This window comes from Saimiri boliviensis, chromosome 11 (assembly GCF_048565385.1).
Source record: "Saimiri boliviensis isolate mSaiBol1 chromosome 11, mSaiBol1.pri, whole genome shotgun sequence".
NCBI lineage: Eukaryota > Metazoa > Chordata > Mammalia > Primates > Cebidae > Saimiri > Saimiri boliviensis.
This window is the reverse complement of record NC_133459.1, coordinates 93,909,866-93,931,697: the sequence shown is the minus strand read 5'-3', so window position 1 is coordinate 93,931,697 and position 21,832 is coordinate 93,909,866. Positions and strand designations below refer to the sequence as shown.

The 21,832-nt window shown below is 36.9% G+C and overlaps 1 protein-coding gene across 6 annotated transcripts in view; it reads right to left on the bottom strand.

The window, feature by feature from the left end:
• SPAG17 (sperm associated antigen 17) overlaps positions 1 to 21,832 on the bottom strand; it is a 250,275-nt gene that overhangs the window by 103,338 nt on the left and 125,105 nt on the right. For all 6 annotated transcript variants that reach the window (XM_003933530.4, XM_074381189.1, XM_074381188.1 and 3 more), the window contains 3 exons: positions 18,287 to 18,441; positions 7,905 to 8,086; positions 6,175 to 6,266 (listed from right to left, as the gene is read on the bottom strand). In XM_003933530.4, coding sequence (XP_003933579.2) covers positions 6,175 to 6,266; positions 7,905 to 8,086; positions 18,287 to 18,441 — 429 coding nt within the window. The remainder of the gene's footprint in view (positions 1 to 6,174; positions 6,267 to 7,904; positions 8,087 to 18,286; positions 18,442 to 21,832) is intronic.

The following is a 21,832-nucleotide window of genomic DNA, read 5'->3' as shown; positions in this document are numbered from 1 at the left end:
TGGAAGTAAGAAGACACAGGCTGGTATCTGCAGAGCACCCCTCCAGGCCTGCCCCAATGCCACGGCAGCCCCTGCAAACTCAGGATCTAGGCCCACCTCACTGCCAGGCTCACCTCAGTGGTCCCACGCTCCAGGCACCTCTAGCACCAAGCTGGTCCCCGTGGCCCCTGACTTCGGGTCTGCCCTGGCAGACTCAGCCTCTAGATCCTTCCCCAGTGCTAGGACAGTTCTCAGATCCCAGATTTTAGGCTGGCACAGACAGATCCAGCTTCCAGGCCCTCCTCATTGCCAGGCTAGCACCCAGGCTCTCCAGCTGCAGAATGGCCACTGCTGACTCAGGACTCAGTATGCCTTAATACCAGGTAAGCCTTTGTAGCCTCAGACTCACTGGCAAGTGCACAACCTATCCTCCAGGCCTGCCCCAGCGGCTGTTACTATCCATAGACCCAGCCTCTAGGCTGGCCCCTTTGGACACAGGTTCCAAATTCGCTTGGTGCCAGGTCATCCCCTGTGGCACCAGGTTTTAGGCAAGTCCCTGAGGCCTCATGTTCCAACAGACACAAGGTCCTGGCCTACTCTAGTGGACTGAGATTCCAGGCCCATCCCAATAGACCCTAGCACTGGACTAGTTCCTGTGATCTCGGCTCTAGGACCACCCCTGCAGACTCAGGTTGTGGGCTGGCCATATGGTTCTAGGACCCAGGCCTGTACTCATGCCTTAGTACCAGGTCAGCCCCGTGCTCCAGGCTGGTGAGCAAAGCCCCAGGCTCCAGTGGACCCAGGCTTGCCCCCATGGACTCAGGCTCCAAGCCTATTCTTGTGGACCTGTTTGTAGGCCCATCCAAGTCTCTGGCCAGTTCCTAAAGACTCAGGCTCAAGGTCTGCTCCAGTGTCAGGTCAGTGCTCTAGGTCCGACTCCAGGCCCACCTCCATGAACCCAGTGAACAGGTTTACCCCAGTGGACTCTGGTGCCAGGCTGACTGCTGCAGATTTGGGATCCAGGTTTGTCAGAGCAGACTCAAGCTCCAGGCCCACCTCAGTGGACCCAGGCTTCACGCTCAAGCCTCAGGTCCCAGAAAAGATCAATAAAACTAAGAATTCAACTTTTTGTTAAAAAATAATGAAACTAAATTTATTTTTCAAAAAGATAAACTTGATTAACAAACTTTTAGCTAAAGTAACTAAGAAAAAAAGAAAGAGGACTCAAATAAATAAAATTAGAAGTAAAAGAGGTAACATTACAAACCGTACCAGAGAAATACAAAGGATCACAGAGAATACTACGAATAATTATATGCCAACAAATTGGATAACCTAGAAGAAATAGATAAATTCCTATAAGCGTACAACTTACCAGGACTGAGTCATAAAGAACTAGAAAATCTAAACAGACAAGTAACAACTAAGAGACTGAATCAGTAAAAAAATATCTTCCATCATGAAAAGCCTAGGACCTGATGGCTTTACTAATGAATTCTCTCAGACATTTAAAGAACTAAAACAAATTCTTCTTACTCTATGAAAAAAATGGAAGGAAAGAGGATACTTCCAAACTCATTTTATGAGGCCAACATTACCTTGATAGCCAAGCCAGACAAGGACATTACAAGAAAATAAAATGACAGGCCAATGTCCCTGGTGATCTTAGATGCAAAATCCTCCAAAAAATTCTAGTGAACCAAATTCAACTGCACATTTGAAAGGATCATTCCTCATGATTAAGTGTGATTTATTCCTGGGATGCAAAGATGATTCAACATATTCAAGTCAATAAATGTGACACACCATATGACAGAATGAAGAATAAAAATCATATGATCATCATAATAGATGCAGAAAAAATAATGACAAACTCAAATATCTTTTCATAATAAAAACTCTCAATGAAGTAGAGAGGAAATGTATGTCAATGCCATAAAAATGTCCATCTACCCAAAGTGATCTACAGATTCAATACAATCCCTGTCAAAATTCCAACGTCGTTTTTTTTCACATAAATAGAAAAAAAATCCTAAAATTTGTAGGGAATCATCAAAGACTCTGAATTGCCAACACAATCTCGAGCAAAGATAGAAAAGCAAGAGGTATTATTAAAATAGGTAGCTAGTCAGGCATAAGCAGGGCAGTAGAGGGCTACCCCCCATCACACATGGCAGGAATGCCAGGTGACCATCAGGTGATGGCCAGGAAATTGTTAACTCTCTCTCTAAAATAATACTTGGTCATAGCTGTTGCCAGGGAAGGGGCGTCTCCCAATAAATGGGAAGGACCTGAAACTGGTGGTCAGCTGCTTCCCAATGAGACCTCCGGAGTTGGGTGAGTGGGCTCAAACATGTTCATTAAGGGGAAAAATGGTGGAGTTTAACTGGTATATGACCTTCCTCTAGAATGCTAGACTGGTAAGGGAAGAATGCCTCAAGTAAGCACACGTACAACTCCAGAAACCACACTGTGCATGCTCCCCTTCCCAGTGCTAGCAGGCCACTTCACATGTGAACAGCCTGCCCCAAGGGAAGAATCATGGGAGAAGTAGTGCAAAACCCTGGAAGTATGCCAACATATTAAACACAAAGTCACAAGGTCAAACCGCACACTTGATCTCTCAAGTCACCTGCTTGGCCCTCTTCCAAGTGTACTTTATTTCCTTCCATTCCTGCTCTAAAGCTTTTTAATAAACTTTCATTTCTACTCTAAAACTTGCCTGAGACTCTCCTTCTACCTTATGCCCCTTAGCTGAATTCTTTCTTTGGAGGAGGCAAGCATTGAGGTTGCTGTAGACCCATATGGATTCACCATTGGTAACAGTATCATACTACCTGATCTCAAAATGGCTAACTATAAAGCTATGGTAATCAGGACACCATGCTACTGGCATAAACACATAGATCAACAGAATACAATAGAGGGCCCATAAATAAATCCGCACATGTACAATCAATACATTTTCAACATAGATGCCAAGAACACAAAATTGAGGAAGACCAAGTTTTTCAATAAATGGTGCTGGAAAAAATGGATATCCACATGCAAAAAGAAAAAAAAGAAAAAAAGAAAAAAGAAAAAAAAAAGAAATGAAATTACACTCTTATCTATTGTTGTCCAGGCACAAAAACAACACAAAATGGATTAAAAATTTAAATGTAAGTCCTGAAATTATATAACTACTAGAAGAAAACACAGGAGAAATCTCCATCACATTGTTCTGGGCAATGATGTTTTGCATATGATCTCAAGAGCACAGGCAACAAAAGCAGAAACAGACAAATGGCATCACATTAAACTAAACTTTTCTGCACAACCAAGAAAACAATCCACAAAGTGAAGAAACAACCTATGGAACAGAGCATAATATTCGAAAAGCATGCAACTGATAAGGAGTTTATATCTAAAAACATACATAGGGAACTCAACTCAGTAGCAAGGAAACAAATAACTCAATTAAAAAATAAGCAAAGGACCAGGGCAGACATTTCTCAAAAGATGGCTTGCAAATATCCTACAGGTTCAGGAAAAAATGCTCAGCATAAACTAATCAGCAGGGAAATGCAAATTAAACTCAAGATATCATTTCCCACCTGATAGAATGGCTGTGAGAGAAAAGACAAGATAATTAATGTTGGGGAGGATGTGGAGAAAAGAGTACTATAGTACACTGATAACGGGAATATAAATTAGTACAGCCATTATTGAAAGCAATATAAAGTTTCCTCAAAAACTAAAATTAGAACTACCATATGACCCAGCAATCCCACGACTGGGTGTATATCTAAAGGATTTGAAATCAATATGTTGAAAAGTTGTCTGCATGCCCGTGTTTTTTTGTTTTTTTTTGCACCATTATTTACGATAGCCTAGATATGGAATCAACCTAAGCATCCATCAACAAATGAATGAAGAAAGAAAATATGAGATACACACACACACACACACACAGTGGAATACTATTTTACATCTATACATATATATATACTATTATATATATACATACTACTACATATACATATATTACATTATGTACATAATAAATTATGTATTATATATATGTACACATAAAATACATAATATATAATAGTATATCATAGTATATGTAGGTATAATATATAGTATAATTACAATATATTATATATACTGTAGTATAATATATACTGTTAAATTAGATAATATATACTATTATATAAACTATTATATAGTAGTATATATACACACACACATACAATGGAATACTATTCAGCCTTTAGAAAGAAGAAAATTCTGTCATTTGCAGCAACATGGATAAGGCTGGGGGACATTATATCAAGTGAAATAAGCCAGGCACAGAAACACAAATAGCACAATGATCTCACTTATATGTGGAATCTAAAAGAGTTGAATTCACAAAAACAGAGTAGAATGGTGGTTACCAGGGCTGCAGGGGAGGGGATCGGGAAGATGTTGGTCAAAGGATATGAAATTTCAATTAGACAGAAGGAATAAATTCAAGAGATCAATTGTACAACATGATGACTACAGTTAATGAAATGCATACTTGAAAACTGCCAAGAGATTAGATTTTAAGTATTCTTGCCACATAAAAATAATAACGATGTGAGGTAATGCATATGTTAATTAGCTCGATTTAGCCATTTTACAATATATATATATAATTCAAAATATTATGTTGTACACCAGAAATATATACCATTTTTCTCAGTTAAAAAAAGTAATAAAAATGTTTTTAAAAGCCAATATAACCTTAATACTAATGCTTGTTAATAAAAAAAAGTCCATAGACCAATTTCATTCATTATGAACATAAAAATTCCAAACAAAATGCTATCAAATCAAACCCAGTCTTTTCTGGAAATAATAAAATGCCATGAACATATAGTACTGTAATTTTTATCTTTTATGTACATAAAGATGTTCCCAGGAGATTATTAAAATTAAAATTACTAGGTTCTACTCTCAAAGCTGCAGTTAGGATGGAGTAACGGAATGTGAATTTTATGAAGTCCCTCTTCCCACCAGACACCCTTAGGCAATTATGATGTATGTAGTTATGTGGGATGAGAACTCAATTTAAGGAAACAATGAAGAGTTTTTTATAGAAATGCAAATGTAATTTGTTAAATCAATCTCTGTAATTCAGTATACCAACAAAGGAGGAAAACTAACAAATATTAGTCTCCAAGTCAGTAGACAGTTTAAAAATTAATAAAATTTGGTGATAATTAACAATAAAGTTGAAGGTATGGCATGTTTTTTTTTTTTTTTTTTCTGAGATGGAGCCTTGCTCTGTCACTCAGGCTGGAGTGCAGCGGCACGATCTCAGCTCACTGCAACTTCTGCCTCCCGGGTTCAAGCAATTCTCCTGCCTCAGTCTCCCAAGTAGCTGGGATTACAGGCATGAGCTACTGTGCCCGACCAGCATGTATTTTTTTTTGCCATTAATATCCAGAAACCAGAGGCTCACCAAAATTAATCAACTTTATTTAAAGGTTTACTGCATTCTCATGGGGGTGGGGAAGTTGGCTCTTGCTTACCCAATATGAAAGCTTACAACGAAGCTATCATAATTAAAATAGTATGGTATGCACATAGGAATAATTAAGTAGGTGACTGAAACAGAATACAGCATTCAAAATTGAATTCAAAGAATAAATGGGTACCTAATATATGAGCTAGTCAACACCCAAGTTCAGTAGGGAGAATTAATGTTATATTTAATTAAAAAGTACTAGTAAAATAGCCTATCTGGACAAAGAAAAACTAAACCTTTACATTATACTATATAAAAACACATTTCAGATAGATATCTGAATATAAAAAGTAAGTCTATAAAAATATTCTAAGAGAATGCATAAAAAATATGTATATCTCAAAGTGGAATCAACCTGATAGAATCAATAACATAAAAGCCCTGAAACCATAATGGGAAAAAAATGACAGATTAAAAAAAACTTTTAAAAAATAAGCTATAACATACACACAAAAAGCACACAGATAGCACAAATCAAACACTCCTGCAAATGCCAGCAGGTCAAGAAAGAGATGGTCTCTAGCTTCCAGGAAACCATCCTCCTGCTTTATCCCAATCATTCTCCACACCCACTGCCCCAAAGGTAACCACTATCCTGTTCTATAATACTTTAGTGCAGTTTTGCCTGTTTTTAAACTTTATGTAAGCTGGATTACCTTGAGAGAGCCTTCTAAAATGAAAGGAATCTTTTCCTTCTCTTTTTCTTTTTCTTGATCTGCTATGTCTGTTTTGCTGATTCCTTTGTTACCTATAACCAGACAAAATTAAACTTTTTAGTAACTCTTAAATAAGATATCATAGAAAGACTAAATCTCTGGGTTAGATGAGACCTCAAAGGCTATCAAGTTCAACTTCACCTTTATTTACCTCTGATTTTTTTCTTGCCATTTCCAGAATGAACATCTGAAGTGGGACTGAGCCACATCAGTGATGGGGAACTCAGTTTCCAGGGACAGTGTATTCCATTCTCAGTGTGCTGATGTTGCAGCTTTTATTGAACAACAGTCTCTCTCCCTAAAGCTTTCACCTAATAATCCTGGTTTACCACTTTAAGACTACACAGAACAAATCTAATGTTTCCATCCATACTGAAGCCCTTCCCTTGCCATTGTAGTCATTCTGTTTCGAAGGCTGACAGTTTTCCTGACTTGGGAGACCTGAAACTGAGTGCAAAATGTATCAGGTGCATTCAATCCTAAATTAACCATTATCTAGATTTTCACAGGCTTTTGGTCTTTTCAGTAGCATTATAAAGAAAAGGCAGTAAATTCACATTTTTTTTTTCTTACTAATAGGCAGGTATGGCCCTGGATGTGAGTGTTAGAGGGCAGCCCTACCTATATATATATATTTTTAATGTAGTCCTATCTATTTTTCTTTTCCTTCATTTTTTTCTTTTTAGATACTTAATGCTCTCCTTCTACATCCCCATCAGGACCCAGAACTGATGGATTGAACAACCATTTTGGTCAATAAGGTAAATGGTTCATCATCAACTTGGTTTTATAAGGTTTACTTCAGAATCATGCCATGTATAAACTCCTTTGGTAACTGAGAGAGGTTGCTAAAATTTTGGAAATTATGCAGCATTGCTTCTTTATGAGAAATCCTTCTTACTTTGGCTACCATAAGTAAGGAATATTATTAACAAGCAGTCCATTTCCTCTGGACAAGCTTAATGAAACATTATTATTTTCTAGATGAATTGTCTCATTGTTTCACTTTTTTTCCTTGACCAAGTATCTTTCTGAATGTCTATTTTACTCTCTTTGTCACCATCTTCCCCTCCCCTCCACAGCCTCAAGGCCACAATGCCACAACATAACCACCACAACATCATCAACAAAAGAGCTATCTATTGATCAAATATCTTGTCACATCCCTGCCACAGGCCCCCAAAAATCTCTTTCCCCATTACTTTTAGATTCCTATTCCCAGTTAGTCGTGGAACCCTTCTGTTTGCTGTTCTAAGAAAGATCTTGTTTTAATCTCACTTTTGGAATCTATCATTATTCAAGTAGATATCTACTAACTCCAAATTTACCTCCTATATTGTCAACAAATCTTAGATAGCTTAATTTACCAACCTTACCAATAAAGGCATTTGGAATTTCTCTAACATGTAATATTTGATCTGCACAACGGATGGAATATTCCAGATTTGACAGGAAATGGGGTCAATATAAACAAATATTCTATCATTGCACTCAGGTACAATCCCATATTTGGAATGTAGCTACTCTATTTACTAGAGAAAGTGAAGAGTCACGGGAAAATTTCGGGGTAATTATTTTTAATGTTGAAATATTCACAGTCTTGATTAAATTGAGAGATAGATGAATGTACTCAAATTTTATTCTAGGTATAAGTTGAATTGGCTACTTACTTTTAGATTTTTTAAGGGAAAAAATTTTGCTAGCAGAAGCCATTTTGGTACTAGCAGAAGATTTCAGTTCCAGCTCAGTCCTGGTCCTAATAATTTCCTCATTCATTTTAGCTTCCTGATATATAGCTTCTTCTTTTGTGATCCAATCTTGAATAGATTTTGCAACAAGTTCTAAATAATTCCTAAACAAAAGCAGATGAAAATTGAGTTACTATTGAAGTCAATAAATACTAAACATACTGTCTGTGCAAATAAACTTTTCAAAAATGAACTGATCCTAAACTGCTCATCACAAATATAATGAGTTTGAATATATCTTAGATGTATTTTGTATAAAATAGTCAAATACAAATATCCAGGGAGCATACGAAAAATGCTCTTCATCCAGAGTTAAAGACATGTAAATTTAAAAATGAGATCTTTCATTTGACTCACTAGGCTTTGGGTTTAAGAAAAAAAATTAAAAAAAAAAAAAAAAGAAATGAGATCTTTCCACCAAAATGAAGGATTAGCAGGTTCAATAATACCAAGGGTTGATGACAGTTTGAAGAGATGATCACTTTCACCACTGTTAGTTGGAGAATAATATGATTCAATCTCTCTCTTGGGCAATTTTATAGCACATTAGAAAATTTTAAAATTGATCACTAGTGAATACTCACTGGATTAACTAAATGACTCTAGCTTAGCAATGAAATTCACTCTAGCTTAGCAATGAAACCTTATGAATATGTACATCTTAGATACTATTCTCTAACTGCTTGTACGTTTATGATTCCAACAGCAATCTGTTGCTTACCAAGAGTCAGTCATACTTGTTCCCAAATTCGTTCACATCATTTATACCGACTAGTGTAATTATTTAAATTAAATGTTATATACACTTAGATGAATGTCCAAAGAGAGTTGTTTGAGGAAATTAGTTGCAAGATTTAGATTTGACGATAAAAATTAGTTATTGTCAAATTATATGAAAGTGAGGCTTAAAGTTTTGAAAAATAAAGCTAGATGGATTATATACTCAGGTTGCTTAATAGTTTTCTTTAGTTCACCCTTTTTGGAGAAATAAACTACAAATGCAAACAATGAATTATGTGGGTACTCAACATCTTCATTTAGAAAGTAATGGATCTCTCGAACTCAGCATGTCCCCAGATGAACCTGCATCTACTCCAACCTGCAGCATCAACATTCTCTGGCATTTTAGCTGATGGCAGGTCTACACTTCCAGTTAAGCAGGTCAAATACCCTGATGTTATCCTTGATTACTCTTATTTTCTTATACTCTTTTTCTAATCTTTCACAAAATCTAAATCATTTTTTAAATCATTTAAAAATAATTTTTGAAAACGTCTATTTGTAACATATTCAAAATTCTAGTGACTTCTCACGTCCTTTACTGATATTTCCCTGGTCTAAGCCATTACCATCTCTTGCTAGGATTTCTGCAATAACTTCCAACTGGTTTCCCTGCTCCTACCCTGGACTCCCAAAGTCGATTTTCGGCATAGCAACTAGGGTGATGCTTGTAATTCTTAAGTCAGATCATGTCTTTCCTCTGCTCAGATCTTTTTAATGAGTCTGCATGTCAAATAAAAAGCAGAATACTTACAAGTAACCTACACCGAGGAAACAGACATATATGCAGCACAATCAGTCTTCAAATGAGAGAACAAAATAAATATTAAGCATGAAATTATTCAGAAAGTTTATCACACATAGGTACTTTCTGAAAGATTTACTCACAATGTATTCCAGTTGCATTAAAAACAAATTAGAGAAGACAACACTGGATGTAAATTAAAAGGTCAAGAAAAAAAGCAGTACAATTTACAGTTAAATGCAAGTGTGCTTCTTATTTGTCATTGAAAACTATTACTTTACAATGAGAAGCAATAGTTCTAGACAATTTCAAAATGAGACGTATGGATTTGCTCGGGGTAAATTAAATTATGTTAAATTTAATCATTTTTTTTTGTGAAATAATATTGATACTTATTAACTCCAGATATGAGATAAAAATATTTCAACATGTTATTTAAAAGGACAAGTAGTCCCGGCGTGGTCGCTCACGCCTGTGCACTTTGGAGGGCTGAGGTGGTGGCATCACCTGCGGTGATCAGCAGCCTGACCAACATGGTGAAACCCTGTCTCTGCTGAAAATACAAAATTGGGCAGGCGTGGTGGTGCACGCCTGTAATCCCAGCTATTCGAGAGGCTGAGGCAGCAGAATCACTTAAAGCCGGGAGGCGGAGGCTGCGGTGAGCCGAGGTTGTGCCACTGCACTCCAGCCTGGGCAACAAGAGCGAAACTCTATCTCAAGGAAAAAATAAAGAAAGAAAGAAAGAAAAAAAGGGTAAATATAACCTCTACAAGAATATAAATAGAATGTATAACGTTTTAAAAATCACACGCTCAGAATGAACTTAGAATATTCAGTCTAACAAAATAAAATAGATTAACACCGTATAGAAATATGTTTATAAAATTAAACGGTAAGAATAAGGCCAAACGCATTATCAACAAAAGTAAAAGTGAATGGATTAAATTCTTTAACACCGAAAATACTTAACTTTATTTATTTTTTTTGAGACGGAGTCTTGCTGTGTCGTCAAGCTGGAGTGCAGTGGTGCCATTTTGGCATTGCAACCTCCGCCTCCTGGGTTCAAGCAATTCTCCTGCCTCAGCCTTCTGAGTAGCTGGAATTATAGGCGTGTACCGCCACGCGCAGCTAATTTCTGTGTTTTTAGTGGAAACGGGGTTTCACCATGTTGGTCTGCCTGGTGTCAGACTCCTGACTTAGTGATCCGCCTGCCTCTGCCTTCCAAAGTGCTGGGATTACACGCGTGAGCCGCCACGCCCTGCCTATTTTTAATTATTAAAATCCTTTAAAAGACAGGCTCTCAGAATAACTAATAAAATGCAAGGTGCTACTTATTTATTTATTTATTTTTGACAAGGTCTTGCTCTGTCCCCCAGGCTGGAGTGCAGTGGTACAATCCCGGCTCACAGGTGCCTCAAAATCTTGGGCTTGAGCAATGCTCCCGGCTCAGCCTCCCAAGTAGCTGGGACCACAGGTGTGCACCACCAGACCTAGCTAATTTTTGTGTCTTTTGTAGAGATGAGGTTTTGCCATGTTGCCCAGGCTGGTTTCAAATTTCTGTCCTCAAGCAAGCCTCCTGTCTTGGCCTCCTGAAATGCTGGGATTACAGGCATGGGACACTGGGTTGACCTCTAAGTGCTGTTTAAAAGAGATGTACACACAAACGAAATAATGCAGAAAGATAAAAGTGTGGCAGATGGCAGACTAAGAAGACAGAAGCCTACGTCTTTGATAACTTTGATGAGTGGCTGTACTATCTCCGAGGCACTGCCCAAGTCCAGATTTCTTGCTACAAGAGAAAAGTAATCCTCTTCTCAGTTTAACCCAAGTAGTCAATTTTCCAATAACCTAGTAAACTATAATACCTAGCTGACATGTAAAATGACTGAGAAAGTTATACCAATAAATTCTTACATAAAGAAAGACTACCCCAAAGTATTAATACCAAACATAGTTACATACAAGGTAAAAAGTATTAATGGGAACCCAGAGGGACACTTCATCAGATTGATAAAAGTCATCAATTAAGGAGGATTCAAAAACAAATTTACACACACACACACATGCACACACATGTCAAAAGTAATAGAAAGAGTAGATAAATCCATTATCATAGAGATATGAACATATCCTTCTCATAAACAGACATTAATCGTGAGAATATGCTGTTTAATTTTATGCCCATAGACTGGGAAATCTAGATGTCATGCATAATTCCCTAGGAAAAAAAATTACTTAAATAGATCGAAGAATTAACAAATCTAAATAGAGCATTACTTTTAGAATAATTGAAAAAGTTACAGACAATTAAACCTTGATCTCTTCATATTACCATTTATCTTCTAGTCCCTAGGATGTCATAAGCTCAAAATGATTTTCCCTAGGAAGTCATAAGCTCAAAATGATTTTCCCTGTGAAGTACTATCATTCTTCTCAAAATGGATAATGTACAATACGAGGTAAACTATTACATGTCTGAACAAAGGGAAAGCAACAGGCCTGGACTTAGCTTATAAAAGATTGGCAACAGGGCCTTGAAAAAATCCTTGTAGTCCAACTTCTGACAATATTGTTTGTTTTTTGGAAGCTACAGAGCGAAGATAAATGTGGAATGTTTTGAATGCCTTGTGTTCTGTGGGACTCCAGATCTATGGGCTTGCACCTTAATGAGACAACTGAGTTGACAAGCAGGTCTTGGAGGAAACCTGAGGCTGTGGCTTCTCTGCCTGAAGGGAACTCATGCAGTCCTTGGTGCTCATCTTTGGCAGCCATACACAACCAGTATGGGGAAGCAAAACATGCTATGGATTGGCGTGGCTGCTGAGCATCCTGATGAGATGAAGATGCTTGCTATGTGGCATTTCCCGCCCTGCATTCTTTTACCAAACTTGGTAAACGTAGAACTGGATTAAAGTCTATCGCGTTGTGTTAATCTGGCGGTTAATTTGTATCTATAACTATCCTATGCTGGAGCATCAGGTCATAAAAAAACATACATAATAGTCAATTTATTCCATGAGGCCACCATAGCACTGATACATCTGACACATTTGGGAGAATACTGTATATATCACCAAGAAGTGCAATTATTGAGAGATGAAAATTTTATAGATATAAGTAATTTATCTATTTTAATGTTATAAAATCTAGAAAATAAATCACTGTGCTGGTTTTAATTACTTAATTTGTGACAATCTGAAGCTAAGTGTAGCTCAAATTTTTAAAATTTTCATTTACGGGGTGAGGAGTGTGTATGTGTACATATTCAATTCTAGGGTTTGGCTTTTCTAGGCACTCTATGGTTTTTATTTCTATGTCAACTGTGTCTTTTTCTTTTTAAAAATATTACGTTTTCTAACCATTTGTTGTGGTGCACAGAAATGTAATTAAAAATACAGTCTTGGACTGGCATGATGGCTCATGCCTGTAATCCCAGCACTTTGGGAAGCTGAGGCGGGCAGATCACGAAGTCAGGAGATCTAGACCATCCTGGCCAACATGGTGAAACCCCGTCTCTACTAAAATACAAAATAAAAAAGTAGCGGGGTGTGGTGGTATGCACCTGTAGTCCCAGCTACTGGTAGTCTGAGGCAGGAGAGTCACTTGAACCCGGGAGGTGGAGGGTGCAGTAAGCCAAGATCACACCACTGCACTCCAGTCTGACAACAGGGCAAGACTCCATCTCAAAACAAAACCAAAACAAAACAACCTCAAGGTAATTTCTTCTATTATTTTGTTATTTTTCTATAGATTGTTGTGGGATTTTCCTGTGTTGAGAAAACATTTCAAGTGTCAATAATTACATTTTCATCTATTTTTTTCCAATTCTTATACTTTTACATTACAATTCACTTATTTTGCTGGCTTAGACTGTAATTGTAAATGTTGCTTAGAATAGATGATAGTGGTCATCTGTTTTGTTTCTAATTTTACACAGCATGCTCCCAGCATTTCCCATTAAGAATAATGTTTACCTCTTAACAGCTTCAAAGGTATCCAGAGATAATGGAATAATTTCCTGTAATGTGCTGAGAAGAATTTAATTGCCAATCAAGAACTATATATACTATGCAAAATTATTTTTCATAAACAAAATTAACATGTAGACATCGTCAACACACAAAATTGATTTCATCACCAAAGGTCTTCACTGTAGGAATTTCTAAAGCCCTTACTACAGTAAAAAAGGGAAATGCAATGGTAAACATGTTAATTTACACACACTGTCTGTAAAAATGAATAAATTACTTAATTTGTAAGGTAAAAGATCAAGATAGAATTAAAGTTCTAGACTACAATAATATAAACTGGAATGATTGGGATATGTGAAATTATTCTATTGTGCTTATGTTATTTGGGTAGAAAGTAAAGACATTGGCGCCGGGCGCGGTGGCTCAAGCCTGTAATCCCAGCACTTTGGGAGGCCGAGGCGGGTGGATCACGAGGTCGAGAGATCGAGACCATCCTGGTCAACATGGTGAAACCCCGTCTCTACTAAAAGTGCAAAAAATTAGCTGGGCATGGTGGCACGTGCCTGTAATCCCAGCTACTCAGGAGGCTGAGGCAGGAGAATTGCCTGAGCCCAGGAGGCGGAGGTTGCGGTGAGCCGAGATCGCGCCATTGCACTCCAGCCTGGGTAACAAGGGCGAAACTCCATCTCAAAAAAAAAAAAAAAAAAAAAAAAAAAAAAAAAGAAAGTAAAGACATTGACTTTAGGCTTCATTAATTTAAAGACATAACCCTTTAGTTTTGATTTTGTTGCCTATGATTTTGGTCTCAAATCCAAGAAATTATTGCAAAGGCCAATGTGAAGGTATTATGTTTAAATTTTTAATCCACTTTGAGTTGATTTTTTGTGTATATTTTAAGATAGCAATCCATTTTTTGAATTTTATTTTTAAATTAATAAATAAAAATGGTATATATCATGTATAATATGTGGTTTTGAAATACGTATATACTGTGGAATGGCTAAATTGAATTAATTAACATACATACTAACTTGTATACTTATCATTTTTTCTGAAGTAAGAAGACTTAAAATTAGGAATCCAATCCGAGTGCTATTGTATTGCTGTCAACTTTTCCTTTTGGTTCTGCTAATGTTTTCTTTATGTTATTTTGCTGTTCAACATTGTGTACATATATATGAATAATTGGTCTATGTCCTTGGAGAACTGACCTTGTCATTACATAATGACATAGTCTTTCTTTACTACATTTACTACATTTCTGACTACATCATTACATAATGTCTTTCTTTACCTTTTTAAACAATTTCTGACTTAAAGTCTATTTTATCTGATATAAGTGTAGACAACCCTGATTTCTCTTGGTTATTTTTTGCGTGGAATATTTTTTTCTATCTCTTCACTTTCACCTTATTTGTGCCCTTAAATCCAAAGTGAGTCTCTTGTAGGCAGAGTATAGTTGGATATTGTTTTATTGTCCATTCATCCACTCTGGATTGGAGAATTTAATTCATTTAAAGTAATTATCGATGAAGTATTGCCACTTAGTTCACTGTTTCCTTTTATCCTCATTCTGTAATACAGTATATTATATTTATTGATTTGTATATATTGAACCATTCTTGCATTCCAGTTTTAAATTTCACTTGATTATGCTGAATAATTTTCAATTTTTTTGTATGGTTCTTTGGTTTCTTTCTTACTCTTTTGCTGTCTTCCTTTTTGACTGGATGATTTTTTGCAGTGCTATTGTTTGATTCTTTTCTCTTTATCTTCCATATGTTTATTACAGATATTTGCTTTGCAGTTACATAAAACATCTTACATGTATAACAGTACATTTTAAGCTGACAAAACTTGATTTAATGATTTTACACAAAAACACATATTTTAAGTTTTTCTTTTCTTTTTCTGTTTTTTAGAGATGGGGTCTTCATAGCTTACCCAGGCTGGACTCCAACTCCTAGGCTCAAATGATCCTCCAGCCTAAGACTCCCATGTAGCTGGGACTCTCCCCTCACAACATTTTATGTTATTGATGTCACTATTTACATATTTTTGTAATGTGTATCCATTAATAAATTAGCATAACTAGCTATTTTAATACAGTACATTTGTCTTTTAACTTTTATGCTAGTTTTAAATGTGACTTGTAAACCATCAGTACAGTATTAGAGTATCCTGAATTTGATTATATACTTACCTTTACCCATAAGTTTTATGCTTTTATAAGTTTTCACGTTGCTATTTAGTGTTTTTTCATTTCAACTTGACAACTCCCTTTGAGTATTTATTGAAGGGCTGGGTGGTGTTGAACTCCCTCAGCTTTTGTTTGGGAAAGACTTTATCTCTCCTTCATTTCTGAAGGCTACATTTGCTGGGTACAGTATTCTCAGTTGTGTTATAAATGTGTTCAGGAACACATTTATATTTCCTGAATTCTTCAAGTTCCTTGAAGTTTTCTGTTGCTGTCTTTGCAATTTAAGGAGCAGTCTCCTTCTCCAGTCTTTACTGACAAGAGTTGGTACTTGGAAAGATGTTCAACACTAATCATCAAGAACATGCAGATCAAAACCGTGATGAGATATAATTTCACTTATATTGGGATGGTTATTATAAACAAAACCTGAAACCAGAACACTTCTCCTCCTACAAGGGATCACAACTCCTCAACAGCAAGGGAACAAGTTTGGATGGAGAATGAGTGTGATGAACTGACAGAAACAGGTTTCAGAAGGTGGGTAATAAGAAACTTCTCTGAGCTAAAAGAACATGTTCTAACCCAATGCAAAGAAACTAAGAACACTGAAAAATGATTTGACGAAATGCTAATGAGAATAAACAACTTAGAGAGGAATATAAGTGAATTGATGGAGCTGAAAAACACAACATGAGAACTTCGAGAAGCATACACAAGTTTCAACAGCCAAATTGACCAAGCAGAAGAAAGGATATCAGAGGTCAAAGATCAACTCAATGAAATAAAATGAGAAGGCAAGATTAGAGAAAAAAGGGTAAAAAGGAATGAACAAAGCCTCCAAGAAATATGGGACTATGTGAAAAGACCTAATCTACATTTGATAGGTGTACGTTTGATGGAATACTATGTAGCCATCAAAAATGATGAGTTCGTGTCCTAGGGACATGGATGAACCTGGAAACCATCATTCTCAGCAAACTGACACAAGAACAGAAAATCAAACACTGCATGTTCTCACTCATAGGTGGGTATTGAACGATGAGAACACATGGACACAGGGAGGGAAGCATCACATACTGGGGTCTGTTGGGGGGGAAATAGGGGAGGAACAGCAGAGGGTGGTGAGTTGGGGAGAGATAGCACGGGGAGAAATGCCAGAGACAGGTGATGGGGAGGAAGGCAGCAAATCACGCTGCCATGTGTATACCTATGCAACAATTTTGCATGTTCTTCACATGTACCCCAGAACCTAAAATGCAATAAAAAAATACATCTCTACAGTCAAAAGTTGGAGAATATTCCTTCCTGTCATACAAACTTGGAGCACTTATGAAAACTGACCACATATCAAACAGCAGAGCAAGTACCAACGAATTTCATAGCCTCAGTATTCCATAGAATATCTTACCTGATCATTATCTTAAAACTATAAACTGTTAACAAAAATGTAACACATAGCCAAGTGTTTAAAATGAAAACTCACATTTCTGTATAATTAATGGGTCAAGTAAGAAACAATAATGGAAATTAGAAATGAAAGATAATAAAAATACTGTCAGTCAGATACTTCTAGGTGTTGCTAAGGTGGTATTTAGGAAGAGATTTTGCCTTAAATGCTAATAAGGAAAAAGCAAACCAAAACTAATGAAAAACAACTCAAAATCATAAGATAAGATTTTAATTTAAGAAGTTGAACATCAGAATAATCCAAAGAAATTAAAGAGAAGAAATAAACAAGATGATAGCAAAATTAACTGAGACAAAAGGAGAAAGAATCAGAAAGCAAGAACAGATTTCTTAAAACTATTTATTAATAAAACTGGCAAACGTTTTGCAAGATTGATCTAGAATAATAATAGAGAAATCACAGATTTAAAATGTCAGGAACGAAAAAGAATATAGATGCATGTAACATAGATTTAAAAGAAAATATTGTAATCAACTTTATGTCATCTAATTTCAAAAACAAGTATAATGGTCAAATATCTGGAAAAATATAAATTATAAACCTAATGAAAATTAAATAGAAAATCTGAGGAGTCCAATAACCATGATAGAAGTTGCACCAGTAATCAAACGTCTTCCCTGGGCCATATGTTTTTATCTGCAAGTTCTACCAAATGCTAAAGGAACATATGTCTTAATTTTCCACATACTATTTCAGAAAATGAAAAAATAGAAATAAAAAGGAAGAACATTCTTCAGTTAATTTATGAGGTTAATATAATCTCAATGCCAAAACCACATAGGAATATTTAAAGACAGGTAAAATTATAGCTGAATCTTGCCCATGAATATACACATAAATATTCTAACTAATATATTAGCAAAGGAAATGCAGCAATTATAGAGAAGATAACATAATGGAAAAATTTTGTTTACTATAGGAATGCAAGTTTAGTTCAACACTAGAATATCTGTTAATGAAATTCGCATTTTCACAGATTAAAGAAAAAATATAAATACCTAAATTGATCCAGAAAAATCATTTTATTGATATGACTTAATGACCACCTATGATTGAGAACTCATAGTAAACTAGAAATAAATAACTGACAAGCTCACTGGACACAATGAACTAATTAACTAAACTTTCTAAATTTGTTACCTGAATCCCACATTGGAGTGAAGAGCAACGTTCCAATATTCACAGTGCAAACGTTGTGTATTCATTGGATTATGAAAGACTAAAAGTAAAGAGTTGTCTTGGGTGTGGTAGTAAGAATCAACACACCTATACTGCTTATGGGCTTCTTGAAGGACCTGAAAATCAAAATAATTGCATTGTAGAATCTTTTTATTTTGCCCAAGAGATCTCCTACTAGGGCACTTCTCTGCTCCCCTTTTCTTTCTACATTTACCTCCACATCGTTACTCAAGTTGAAATTCCCAGAGGATTCTTTCCTAACTGATAGGTGAGAGCATACATGATAGCTTGGAAAGCATTTCAGCAATACTTACAGAAAAACACATAGTAGGCATCAGGCAGAGAGGCATTTGCTACAAATGTTCTTCATGAAGACTGGTAGGTCATCATTAAGTACAGCAGTCATTTATCTAGCATTTTCCATGCCTTGATATATACACCATCGTATTTTATCATCATAAAACTCCAGATATTAATTAAATTGTGTTCACCATTTCTACATGTATGTTGAAGCCTTAACTGCTAGTGTGATGATATTTGAAGATGGGGCTTTGGGGAGGTAATTAGCTTTGGATGGGGTTTGAGAGTAGGGCCCTCAAGATAGGATTAGTGTCCTTACAAGAAGAGGCAGCAGAGAACTTGTTCTGCCTCCCTCTTTCCCTTCTCCGTCACCGCTCCCTCTTCTTTTCTCTGCCAAGTAGGGACAAATTTGAAGGTGCAAGCCAGGAAGGAAGCCCTCACCCAAACCCAATCATGCTAGCACCCAGACCTCAGACTTGCCGCCTCCAGAACTGTGAGAAAATTTCTGCTGTTTAAGCCACTCAAGATGGCATTTTGACAGGGCAGCCCAAGTGGGCTAAAACAGTAGGTATGATAATTTTTCCCATTTCAAAATACTAGAATTCTCTCTCTCTCTTTTTTTTTTTTTTTTTTTTTTTTAGCATAAATTGGGGCTAAGAGAGAATAAGGGATTTGTCTAAGAACACTGTGTGTTACGGTGCCAGGGCTCATCCTGTTTTCCAACTCTAAATTTTACCATTTCGTGTTTTCTCCACTATACCATGCTATGTTACATGAAGTGAAGTGAGTGGTCTTTCTGACAGATACCATTTCTACCTGCGTTCCAGCTCTGGCCCTTTTTTAGTTTTTTGAGACAGAGTTTCACTCTTATTGCCCAGGCTGGAGTGCAATGGTGCAATCAGCTCACCACAACCTCTGCCTCCCAGGTTCAAGTGATTCTCCTGCCTCAGCCTCCTGAGTAGCTGGGATTACAGGTATGAGCCACCATACCTGGCTAATTTTTGTATTTTTAGTAGAGATGGTTTTTTTCCATGTTGGTCAGGCTGGTCTTGAACTCCCGACCCCAAGTGATCTGCCCACCTCGGCCTCCCAAAGTGCTGAGATTACAGGTGTGAGCCACTGCACCCGGCAGCTCTGGCCCTTTCTGAAGCATGCTGTCCTCAGCATGCACTGCAGCAACAGCCACCAACAGAGAGGCACAGTGGGTAGCTGCTTATCCTGTTTCCTTTGCCAATCAACAATGAGGAAATTGTCAAGAGGAAAAATAAATTAGGCAGCTGTGGGCTTTTGTTTTTGTTTTTAGTATCAATCTGCTGTAGGCAGCTTTTGGTTCTTTACTGTTTGCCTGATCTGAAGGCACGGAATGATATATTACATTTAGAAAGAGGTGCTTTAATTTTGCTTTCAATTCTACATTGGTGGCATAATCAAAACAATACATTTGCTTCCCCAATTTAGTCCCCTGAACAAGTATCTTTATGAAGTGGTACTTTTACATCTGGTCCCTCAGAACCAATATAAGAAACATACATGTGATGAATATCTTTGCATTAAAAAAAATTGCTATGTGGGGTAAGCATCTAGTACTTATTGATGTGTTTTTGAAAAGCAAATTCTGCTTGGACTATAAACCCAGAAAACCATTGCATTTATGATGAACATACATCCTTCTTTCTTTTAGATAAGAAGAGCTTTGAAATCGTCGTGTTTTCATATTTGCTTTGGGGGGTGCTAAAAAGACAGCACTAAGCTTCTCAGAGCCATAGCTGCTCTCAATCAATATATAAAGTTTTCATATCATATCTTCTCCTTTTTACTAATTGGTGCTTGTCATTTATTCTGTATATCATTGGTCATGTGAGTTATTTAGTTAGGTTTTACATTAAAACTGAGTACCTATTGTGTGGCAGGCACTGTGCAGGTACTAGGAAAACAAAAGTAAACAAAATAGATAAGATTTTTCTGTAAAATATGATTAAGTTTTTTGTTTTTTTGTTTTTTTTTTTTTTTAATTAGAGATGACACCTAGCTATGTTGCCCAGGCTGGCCCCTCTAAAGCCTAGTCTCAAGTGATCGTCCTGTCTCATGTTTCTGAATAGTGGGACTATAGACCTGTGGCTTTATAGATTATTTTTGGAGTTGAGAGAAGTGTGCCCCAAAAGATAAAATAGATGGAATATCTGATATACAGAGAATGTATTAGAGCAGGGCAAGAGTGAAAGCAGGTAATCAAGAGGATATTGTGGTAAAATGAGAGGGTGGTAGTCATATAAAAGTAGGCCGGGCACGATGGCTCACACCTGCAGTCCCAGCACTTTGGGAGGCCGAGGCAGGTGGATCACAAGGTCAGGAGACTGAGACCATCCTGGCCAACATGGTGAAAACCCTTCTCTACTAAAAATACAAAAATTAGCTGGTTGTGGTGGTGTGCACCTGTAGTCCCAGCTACTGAGGCAGGAAAATTAGTTGAACCTGGGAGGTGGAGGTTTCAGTGAGCCAACATTGTTCCACTGCACTCCAGCCTGGGTGACAGAGTGAGACTCCATCTCAAAAAAAAAAAAAAAAAAAACCAAGCAAACAAAAAGGTCAGGGAAGATGAAGAAATATTTGGCAAGACAAAGATTATTGATTACCTTGAAAATTGCAGCTTCATGGAGTGCTAAGGACAGAAAAACTGATAAAAAATAAAGTCTGAAATAAACTTTCAGTTACAGAGAGAAGATTGCACATTTGCACTCCCTAAGACCTCATTTAAAAAACAGTACAATTTTGTTTAATATCATAAAATTGAAGGCCAGCTTCAATGTGTTGAAGGAGAGGAGGCAAAGGCACCAGAATTTTAGACCTGGAAAGCAGAAGGATACGTGCTAACTGACTCAGCAGAACGCAGAAAGCCAAGTCATAAGATTAATTTTAGGAGAGACCAGAGGCAACGCCATTTGTGTGCAAAATATAGAAAGTCTCAGAATATGGAAATACTAGTCACCTCTGCAAGTGGGGTAAAAGTGGCACTGAACATAGGAAGATAAGTTCCAAGTCTTTTTAAGAAGCAGTTAGGCCCCAGGATCCCCTTCTAATTCTGAGCAGCTGGGCTACTGCCTATCTCCCACTCCAGTGAGGGGAAGAGGGTAACTACAGATGGTAGACCAATGGGTTCTAAGAACAGTGGACCCACGACACACTGGCGGAGAAGTGCATTCCAGAAAA